General features: G+C 40.6%; 1 protein-coding gene across 2 annotated transcripts in view; it reads right to left on the bottom strand.

The window, feature by feature from the left end:
* Positions 1–940: 940 nt before the first annotated feature.
* Positions 941–11,348, bottom strand: part of LOC127364442 (roundabout homolog 2-like) — a 78,077-nt gene continuing 67,669 nt past the window's right edge. For both annotated transcript variants that reach the window (XM_051401998.1, XM_051401999.1), the window contains 10 exons: positions 11,007–11,033; positions 10,832–10,871; positions 9,102–9,229; positions 8,168–8,440; positions 7,215–7,377; positions 6,515–6,772; positions 5,526–5,725; positions 3,272–3,433; positions 2,902–3,156; positions 941–2,386 (listed from right to left, as the gene is read on the bottom strand). In XM_051401998.1, coding sequence (XP_051257958.1) covers positions 2,385–2,386; positions 2,902–3,156; positions 3,272–3,433; positions 5,526–5,725; positions 6,515–6,772; positions 7,215–7,377; positions 8,168–8,440; positions 9,102–9,229; positions 10,832–10,871; positions 11,007–11,033 — 1,508 coding nt within the window. In that variant the 3' untranslated portion in view covers positions 941–2,384. The remainder of the gene's footprint in view (positions 2,387–2,901; positions 3,157–3,271; positions 3,434–5,525; positions 5,726–6,514; positions 6,773–7,214; positions 7,378–8,167; positions 8,441–9,101; positions 9,230–10,831; positions 10,872–11,006; positions 11,034–11,348) is intronic.

Below are 11,348 nucleotides of genomic sequence, written 5' to 3'. Positions count from 1 at the left end.
ATTGTTGTTTGAGTTTAAAAGATTTTATAAGCTGCCTTTGACAAACAGTGTGCAGGGACATCCCAAAAATAAAAAAATACAAACTGAAGGCAAAAGTTAGACAAAAGATCAACACAGTGTGCTGACAGCTCCTGACAATCTAACACAGATCTTCATCAGGCACTGTCAAATAACCGTCACAAAGCAGAACAAGCAATATATAGACACAAACACATTCATCACTCAGGTGGTTGTGATCTGCATGATTGAGAGTCAATCTACTCTCAGACTGGAACAAACAGAGCAGAGCTGGATTGCATCTGATACTCCAATCTAGGGGACGAAGCATGCCTCTATGGAAAGGGCAAAAATAGAAAAACATTAAGAAAAATATTATACAAAAGCATGAATCCCATCAATCATCCAGAGCACCTTCTAAAAAGAGAGACATTCCACATCTTTATCTTGTTCTGCTTTGTGATGGTTATTTGACAATGCCTGATGAAGATCTCTGATAGATCGAAACGTCACTCTGTTAAATCAAATTTGCTGCGAGCTATCAGTACACTGTGTTGATATTTTGTCTGACCTTTGCCATGAGCTGTCTTCGAGAAACAGAATCACAGAGGATCAATAAAGTCAGAACAACCCAGCACAACAGACCATCCTTTAACTCTGTAGCACCTGTGTGAGCCATTAAAAAAAAAAATAATAATGGTCATCTTACTTTAATAGAATCCCATGGAGAATTTGAATAAAGAAAGATAACTGTGTAGGCACAGGTGATAATGTGTATATTTTATAAATCAAAAAGTATATTGTTTTATTCCGTGTCTGCTCTTTAAGATGATTTATGTTATCAAAAAAGAGACATAAAGAAACCCACACTTACAAGTGTAACAAGGATTTTCAAAATTCCAAAATGGACGTGTGTAAATGCAAACAGTGAGGAGAAATCTGGTTCATTTTCACATACACATTTTATTTTGCATCAAAGGATTGAAAAACGGCCCTACTGTATGTGGCTGTGTATTCCTGAGGGCAAACCAATCTGGCAGGTAAAGATTCTTCAAAGGGAGAGCCATTACCAGAACAACGATCAGAACAAAATCATCCAAACAAGTGTAAAGATATGGCGTTGAGAATCTCATTGGCAGAAAATGCTAATTGGCTGCATTTTAAAACTGGAAAAGGGTTTCAAAAGATGTTCAAATTTGGCAGTCGTTCAAGTCTATACATCTTTGTAAAGTGATAGTGTAATCCATAACCATTGAACAGTGCAATACACAAGAACAAATCTAGTATAGTTTCTTTGACGTTTAACATCATATATAGCTGTCGTTAAACTCTGCATCTCATTTGTCTTCAGGTGACATCAGGACATTTCCCTCTACTGTCATATTGCCCTTTCAATATTGCACTAGCATTATGTCACTGTACGTAATTGGAAAAGAATTACCAAAACAAATATATAGACATTTTTTTTATTAACATACTCTTTTTGGGAATGGCAGAGAAGTGACACATACCTATTTCCTATGTCTTTGCTTTGGATATCACAACTGATGTGTTGCTTTGTTACCATAAAAAATGTTTTGGTAACCATTCACTGAGAACCATTGTTAGTATAATGCATAATAGGATTCCCAGCAAGTAGTATGAAACACAGTTTGTTATAATGGCATATAATTTCCAAGTAATGAACTGTGTTTTTTCCCTTGTAACTCTCAATATATGAGTATTTCTCAAAACAATACAGCACAGCCAAGTATATATCTTCTGTTTAGGTTCTGTTTAACATAGACGTCCCTCTTTGCCATTATTGATTCTCCTCCTCAGCTCAGCTGACAATGAGTTTGTGCTTATTTTTTTTTTACCAAAACGCTCTGTGCAAAGTACAACAATACAGTAGCTTCATCAAAATAAGCTAACAGTTTGAGCATTAATGAAAAATGATTCACAGTAATAAATCACAAAAGAGACAACATTGGGTTTGGCTTGCATAGCAAAGCAAAAGAAAGAGAAAAACATTAAAAAATATATTTACAAATTATGCAAGTCCTTTTTCATTTTAATTAGTCATTTTGTTGTGATTTTTCTTCTTCATCTCCACTGTGTGAATCTTTGTACAGCATGTGACAGAAAATAGAAGCGGACATATAACATACTGTTTACTCTTTTGAAGAGGGGGATGAAAATAACACTGTGAGACTGGTGTCTGTGTCTGTACATGACATTTACAGCTCTGCATTTTATCTCGCACACTGCTTCTTTGTCTTCATTCTGTCTCCTCTCCGTCTTCCAGACATCATTCTGTGTCACTCGCAGAGAGAAAATCTCATAGCGCTTACAAACAAGGTGTCCTGGGACAGGCAGCAACCGCAGGGAATGATGTTTCACAAAGACTCTGAAAGAGAGGCAGGTAGACACACCAAAAAAACATGTAAAATATTGGTGACATCCAATACTTTACTCTCAATATCTGCATCTCAATTTCACAATCCTGGGATGTATCTCAGTTTGGAGGCAAGCTAGGAACTGGTAAGATTCAACAACTTTCCTTCTTATTGAATATACTGAGCATAATTCTTCCAGATCTACAATTCTGATTGTCTTGGTCATCTCATTTATCTTGATTGATATTTTTAGACTACAGAAGTGTATTGTCTTTTCTTTTTTTTGCAAATGAATTGTTTATTGTTAAAAAGTTAAGGCCGCAAATGACAGAAGTGACTTCTCTCTGTAAAGTATGCTGTTTTTGGTGAAAATTAAGCTTTATTATGGTCTCTTTAAAATATAAAGACAGTTTCAGTAAAACCATATCATTTCTCTCCGCAGATATAGATAGCACTTGCTTGCATTGGATTACATCCATTATGTGTAATATGCACACAGACATTTCTCAAGAGGGTTGACACTCACAGTGTTCCCTTTTCTCTGTGCTGTTTGTGGAAGGATGCCCGCTGTGGGAGGGATCTGCGCCAGGTCTCTTGTGGGAACCCCTGCTCAGGGTGGCCCTGTTGGATGTTGTTGTGCCGCTCCAGGAAGCCATATGCTGCCGCTCCAGTGTCGACACGGTCACCATGCACTCCTCAGAGGGGTCTGAGGCTGCAGCTGCCCACGAGCTGTGCATGCGGGAACCCACACTGTGCAGGGACTTCATGACCGGTGTGTGGGCTGTTGAGTGGATGGTAGATGAGGGTATTTAGCAAAGGATGCAAATGAGGCATTGTGTTAGACGCACTCCTCGTTGAAGCTACACAATTTTACTGTAAGAGAGACTGTAACTCACCGTCTGTGTTGGTGTCTCTTCGTCTGGGCAGAGTCCCGACCTTGTCTGTCTGCGGCTTGAGGCCAGTCAGTGGGGCCCTCTTGTGACCAAGGCTATGTGTGCCCTGTGCACCATGGTCTGCTGTGCCGGAGCTGTCTGAGCGACACTGCTGCGAGCTTTTACCTACAGTGAGCAGCACAGAGAGAGAGTTCGTGAAGATAAGGATTTGGCTAAGTATGCCTTAACAAGTATTAGGCTCACACACAGTGGATGTATGTAATCGACTGAAATATTATTTCAAATCTATGTTTAACATATTGGGCTACATGTGACATCTTGAAAGGAGGTGTAAAGATGGTTCATACACTGATTCCAACACACAGGATTTTGTGGAAATGAACTAAAAATCCTTCTCACGTACTACTTAGCATACTTTCTTAGAGAATAGTATTAATGAATGCTTTAATCAGATGGCCTCAATAACCATTTTTCTTTCGTGGAGCAATATAAGTTGTATGAAGTTCAAAATCTTGAGCAGTGTTTGAATGTTTATTTAAGTCAGACATCATGGAGATATGTAACAAACAAATTTTATGCCACAGCTGCAATTTGGCACCCCCTGTGGAAATGCTGCCACCACACTGGCTTTGTTCATGATTTGTTTCACTGGGCTGAAGATATTTTCTCAATGTGCCCGAATACACTTCTAATACAATGCCTTATAATATGTGACAGCTAAACATGAGGCGAAAAAATGTTTGCATTGCTAATTGTTTGTAAATATTTTCAGTCACACTGACCTGTATTTTGCCCCGCAACGAGTTATCAAAAATATTGAAAACACATATTCTCAATGCACAAGTCAATCTGTTAACCTATCAAACAATGGAGTCTAAATATGGAACAGTTCTGTCCCTGTGGGAGAAGCCTTCAAGTTTCCCTCTAAAGAAACAGACAGGACCCTATTTATAAATGCATCAAATCTTAAATGTTAGACGTGTGACTTTTAAGTACGGCACTACTAAAGTTTTTAAAATATTCTATGTTATGCTTTTGATGTCTATGGAAGAATTGATTCAACTAACTATTAAAAGACTGTGTGAATATCTCTTTGACAGAGAATACTTACAGTAAAAAAAGGGTACCCATATTTTAGATGCAGATCTGAATGATCTTGAGCCTATCAAACTCTTTTATATTACACTAATTATGGTTTGTACATTCCCTCTGAGTGCCAATCACTGTCCCTGCTGGCTACATAAACATGTTCCCAATCTGCTATGTAATATTCTAAAAGACAACCACTAAACTAGCGTGTGGGGGCTTGTATGTGTTTGAATTAAATGGGCCACTGTGTGCCATGGTCTTTGTTCTATGCAGTGTGTCCGTAGGTTTATAGTTCAGCCAGCCAACAGACTGTGTTTTCAGCCTCAGTGGTCTGAACCCTATTGGCAGACAGCACGTTGATATTGGACGATTCTGCAAAACCCTGGATTATGTTCAAAAATTGCATTTTTGACAATTTCTTTTACATTATTTATAATAATATATGTGCTTGGCAACTGAAAAGCTTGGTTAGGAAAAGCTTGTAGTCATGGCTTTTTGCCTTGCTACATAAAGAACACACTTCTTCCTGCACTGGCACTGAACATTGTCATGGGAGTTAAATCATCTACTGCAAAATCGTCCGATAGGAAAAAAAATCCTAGGAATGCTGGGCTGAGTGGCTTCAGCCTCTTCAGCTACACGTGGAAGGGAAAAAAGTAACATGTCTGCACTTTTTACATGATCTATCCATAGCTATTTTTCACATCTGCATGAAAGATTCTAATACAAACCTATTTTATTTATAAAACAATCCATGGAAGGCACACAAGGATTCATCTCTGTATTCTGTGATGCGGTTAGGACTTGTATCTTTGTATTAATAATGAATCAAAATTATAGCTAATAACAATAAGATATTTTAGCTGAATATGTACTTGTACCTCTGACATCCAACATTTTCCTTTACTACATTTTATTTTCCATTTTTATACATTTGTTATGAATATTTTCCATTGTTAAAATTCATGAGAATATATTAATACATAATATGGCCATATCAGGTTATCTATCATTATTTATCTATATTTATCTGCAGCTGCATTGGCCACATTTGTTGTTTGTGCAGCAAGAATGATGCAGTGATGAAGCCAGGTCATTGACACCGGTGGTCTATTCATTTAAAAGCAGTTACTTCAGTCAAATTAGTTTTACCAAATGCAAAACATACCTGAGCCCTCAAGGTTATCCACACTGTGACCGGGAGTGTATTCAAAGCCACACAGATTCTTTGACACCATAGCGTATCTTTCCTCCTCTTCATCTTCTTCAGAAAGGAGAGTGTCTCCCAAATCAGAGCCCAGTGTACTGGACATGAAGTCCATCGGCGGGATGGGGGTGTTGGACACGTTTGGACTGCTCTTCATGTGCCTAATTAATTGTGGGGAAATACAGTTAATTAATGAACAAAATACATGCAAAATAACCAACGGAGGTCAGATAATGAGCAGGGAAAATAATGCAAAACATGTTTCAGGATGCAGAATCAGTGCATATTCAGAAAGGTAGCAATGCAGAGACTATGAATGCCTGCAGTGATTTCACTGATTACTTTCTCAGTGCTGGTGTGTGTTGTGCGAACACAATGGAGTTGTAATTGGACTGGATAAAGGATATCTGGATGGGCAGGGCTGTCACCAACATGCCTGTTATCTCCCCCACAGCTGTCCTCCATGATGGCTCACATCCCGCCATAGAGGAGATGCATGCATAATTACCAACTCTATTTACTGATGTCAGAACAGCATGTTAGACTAAACCCAGTCATTACCCTCCAACACGTGTCGCCACTGACTTGTCAAGTTTTCCAATGCTCCATCAAAGGTGTAATCAATGGAGAGCTGTTTTTATCGCTTACAAGAAACATAGACTGCAGGCTCAGGCTGACACATGTAAAAACCAGCATTATAAGACGCTCAAACATTGGCCATTGATATGCAAAACCCAAACTATCAACAGAATAAAATGAATAAAATTACAGGTATCTCTCCTACTCTGCAAAGCAAACATATTTGAACAAAACTGTGATGCACACACACAGTATAAGGCTTTCAAATGATCTAAATGTCACACAAGTTTTTTTTTCTCTGAAAAGACATCAAATTATAGAAGGAAGGTGGACTCAAAATGTAGGTGACTGGAGCTTTAAAAGATCCTTACCATGCCTGCTTGGCCACCTCATATTGGTAAGCTCTGGTCAGCTCGTCCAAGTGGGCCTGCAGAATGGATTGCATTTCCTCGTGGTGGGCGGAGCTGAGAGAGGAAGATGAGGGCTGGTTGAAGGGAGCTGCTGCCGGTGAGGACGATCTTCCTCTCAGGGGGGGAGTGGGACCTCTCTCCTCCTCTACCTCTTTGTCCAGATTCTGGTGGCGGTAGGTCTGGACAGACATGGGCGGAGCCCAACTGTTGCTGTCATATCTGTCATGCGGATGAGAAGTTTTCTCCTTTAATCATCACCTTGACTTTGCTGAACAGCTAATTGTATATTTATGTTGAAGTAAATATGTTAGATTTAATTTAATTATACACAGATATTCTCACCACTTTCAATTGGTCGCTATCTTAAGATCTTGAAGTCTGCCCAAACTGACTATTGTAGTCTAAATTGGCTGGCAAGTTATTAGAAAACCTATTTATGTTAAGAAAATAGGCAGCTTAAGGTCTATTTCAGCATTATGTGAACTGTGTAAAGCTCTTGTTAAAACACTCTGATGAAAAATAACACACACACACACTCTGGGCACAGGTGCAGGATATTGTGACCTCTGTGTTTGCATGTGTTTCTTCTGTCGACGTGTGTTTTTGTGTTTGTGTGCATCTGTTCCAGGGCCGAGATTGATGAGATATGAACGTATCTTACCCTCCTACGTGGTTTTCCTGGGGGTAACGGTCAAGTTCAACCTCGGTACCAGGGAGAGGGTGCATCGGTGGTGGAGGCAGGGGCATGTTAGCCCAACATGTCCCATTTGATTTAGAGCCCTTTGTTCCACCCTTCACCTTCTTTTTCTTCCCAACCTTTGCACCTGGGGGTAGGTAAAGAGGGAAGGGAGTTCAGTCGACTCTATACAGCACTAAAAAATCCCTGCACGCTCTACACACAGACATTATTCTACACTGAATTCACACACAGCACTGCCTTGAAAGCTATCTTCTATCTGTCTCTGCTATCTGAACTTTTTCAAGCCTGTCTCCCACCCAGTGTTCATTATTTCTCCTTTTTGTGTGCTGACAGCGCATTAGGACTTTTTCCAAATGTTGACATTTCTTAAAGAGGCATCAAAACCTGCAGCGAACCACTTTAAGTTGCTACCATACAGCTTCTGCACTTGTTCTTCTTTATCTCGGTTAAGTCTGACATTTAGCTCTAGCACACAGCCTATTGTGCAAGACTATGGAAAGTACAGACAGAAATGCCTCCATGACTCTACTAAATGTATATACACTGAATAAATAATTCAGAACACTGGGGGATTTTCCGCCATCACTAATCAAGTTAACCCAAAGAAATGCGTCATGATTGTGTGACATTTCTGGGCTAGATAAGCTCTCAGGGTAGAATTCTGATGAAGACAGAAGCGTAATTAAGAACATTATCCTAAGGGTTCATTCTAAGTTAATACATTCCCTCCTTTTCATTTTTCTCTTTCCCTGGAGTTTGTAGTAAATCTTCCCAGCAAAATAAAACTACTTTCTGGAATGTTATGGCAAAATGTCCACAGATACCCAAGATAAATACATAAGAGCGCAAACATCACACCACAAACAAACAAAAAACAACACAGAATTGAGCTCTGTCTTTATCATGGCTCGTACCACTGCCAGGGCGTCTGTCAGTTAGCGAGTAGCCCAGGTTTGCTATTTCCTGCTGGGCTTGGAGAGAAGCCTTCCAGCGGGGATCTGGCCTGTCCACAGCCAGCTCGTGGAAGCTGTTGGACTGGAGTATCTGAGTGGTGGCATAGGGGGTGGGCTGACTGCCTCGTGCTGGGCTGCTATAGCCTGCCTTCCCCATGAAGTCAATACTGCTGTAGATGGCACCATCAGACAGCATGGTGCCCGTCTTCTCCACCGCTGCGGATGGTAAAACATCTGAGACAAAAGAGAAGGGTGACAGAATGAGAAGGGAAAGGGAAAAGGGATCATGGAGAGATAAGTTGACATGAAGTTAACGATCTTTAAGGTCATTAACACTCCCTGCTGCTCTGGCACTCTGTATTAGTTAAATACAGGTCTCAAATGGACTTGATATAAATGAAAGTGATTATCTACAACCATAATTAGCATGCAACACACTGTGGGAGCCCGGTGAGTGTTCACAAAAGGGATATTCAAACAGCGCTAACCTTCAGCTCTACTGTCTTGCACACATAAAGCCTGCAGCTCACCATTGTTCCAATGGGCTGAGAGGACATGCAAACACACAAATACACAATACAAACACATCTATCAAAACTATCTATCTCATACAACGTCGAAAACTGCACAATTGGCAGGACATGAGAGAGAATGAGAGGCAAAAAGAATATGCAAACAGCACAAACTTAAGCCAAATATCAGGCTTGTCAAATCACATTAGTAAAGGATTGCCCTCAAAGGCTCTTTTAATTTGCGTGTGTGTGTTTATTTGTGTGTGCCTGCTTATGTGTGATGTCCTGTCACTGAGCTTCCCAATGGATGAACATCAAAACTGTCTGACCGGGCATTGCTAGAACTGTATTTTCCATTGCCCCAGTCTGTTTATGTTTCTTACCTCCTCGGCCAAAGTTGCTGCTGCCCTTCGGACTCCCCAAGCCCCCGTTAGCTGGGAGGCTTGTAGAGGGCCAGGAGTCAGCCAGCCAGGGGAGGCCTGGGTCACCCGCTTTCAACAGCCCCGGACGGCTGCGAGGGGGTGTTTGTAGAGAGACAAACAGAGGAGAGATGGGGTAAGACAGAGAACTGGTGACATAGTTAAGTATCCGGGCCGCACCGTAACAGTATTGCTCATTTTCTTCCTGCTGCATCAACAACAAATTGATGTGAAAACTCATTCAGCATATTCTCGCCTGTGGAGCAGCCCAGTGCACAGGCGACAATAAACAACAGAGAGACATAAAATGGCAAGTCTATAAATCAGACTTCTGCCTCCCCTTAACTCCACCACCCCTTACTCTCCCCGGAGATACAAGGCAGGCCTAAATACACACTAAATCCACTTTAGAGCCTTAGCACAACAGAAATTTACATTTTAAATTGAGAATCATGGACAGCCTCTGGCAGATCAGCTACACTGGTGCACTGTCTCCATAGCAACAGAGACAGCAAAAGCCCATTAGGTGGTTTAGGGAAGCTACCGTGTCATTTTGTCTTAGTGAAATACAACGGTCATGAATACAGGCTTTGACTTCAAGGTAGGAAAGTTGTGGGCAGCAATTCAGGGAGAAACAAAGACAATTTACAACCACTTCGTATCAGCTGCTGTAAAAATGGCACAACATTCACATGCTTCTTGTATCCTGTTTGCATATGTTTAGTTAATGTGCAGCTAAACAGTGAATTTTCCACTGAGGCTGATTCACCAAGTGTCAAGGGAATTGTTCACAGCTGACTTGGTGATAGCTCAAAGGTGTTCAAACAATTACGTCAATAATTTCCATTTTAAAATACACACGCATATACATACATTTACATACATTTATTTAGAAGCACATGCCAACACCAACACAATAGCACATGTGTGAGTATACAGTGGGAAGAAGCACTCACGTGCACACAAAGGGGTTAGGCAAGAAACTGTTTATTTTTAGTCCATTATTTGCAACATTTGCTCTAGCTCTGGGCTTATCTGCTTGCTTAGGTGTGACAAAAAGGAAAGAGGGAGTGAAGGAGAAGAAGAGGACCTTCATTCTTTCGCTTTCTGCAAGGCAAATATGTCCCCTTCTCGTGTTGTTTCAGTACGCTTTGATATTCAGGGGAAACAAAGGGAGGCTTCACTTTGGGCATTCTGATCAGGCCGTAAAATTCTCATGGCGACCGAGTGTAGTCTCAAGGTCCAACACTTTGTTGTTCTATCCCCACACACGACCCATCACAGCGTACTGTTCGCCAAGCTTTTTAAACAGCACATTCATCACCTCTCCCCTCCTCCCACGACCTCCCGCTCTGCCAACAACCACAGATGAACTGTGCAAGAGCCAGGGAACAAAACAGCGGCCCACCTACATTAATTGGTAGCCCTCACTTCAAAGGAGTGATTAATGATTTCATCAAGTGTACATCAGTGCAAATCATAAACTGATATGAGCAAGCAGGGTGGGAAATAAGAACATGTATGCAAATCGCATTCATCATGAAAAGAACACTTCATTATAGGTATTACAATGGGCTCTTCTCATTGAGAAGGCAGACCACACATCACATTGCGTGGCACTCGTGTGTGAAATGTCAGTGGTAAAGCTCTACGGTAGGGTTTCTTGGCTTTTATAAGTTAAATTAAATTCTCACCTTCCATTTCTGATTAGGCCTCTGTCTCTTTGGAATGTAACTTGTAGAGAAAAGAGGGAGGACAGAGAGAAAACGCATTAAACTAAAATTATTTTGTGTCAAAATGTACAGTTCCACCATCCATTTAAATGACTAACACATTATTGCTGTCAAGAATTTAGGCAACTAAACATACCTGCACGAGTAAAGGTGAAGGACTGGACTGGAATTCAAAAGACAGGGAGAGTGTTTAGAAGGTAGATAAGACTGTCATGAATCATACGTATTAAAATCAAAAAGATGCAATCATATGAAACAAAAAAACATTAATGAAATGTGGGTGTAGAAGGGTGTGGAAATATGGATCGGGTGCTTTAATCTTTGCTTTGTTCATTTATCACCTGTGGTATGTCAGCACTGATCACATTTTAATGAAACTCAGGGCGGTAATGCATCTAACCACTTGCATTTCAGCATTTTCTGAATTACACTGATTGCCCTGAGGGATACAGTTCAAATGAAGGTGAGACATTTGACC

This window comes from Dicentrarchus labrax, unplaced genomic scaffold (genome assembly GCF_905237075.1).
Source record: "Dicentrarchus labrax unplaced genomic scaffold, dlabrax2021, whole genome shotgun sequence".
NCBI lineage: Eukaryota > Metazoa > Chordata > Actinopteri > Moronidae > Dicentrarchus > Dicentrarchus labrax.
The sequence above is the reverse complement of the archived record's forward strand: the minus strand, read 5'-3'. Positions and strand labels throughout refer to the sequence as shown.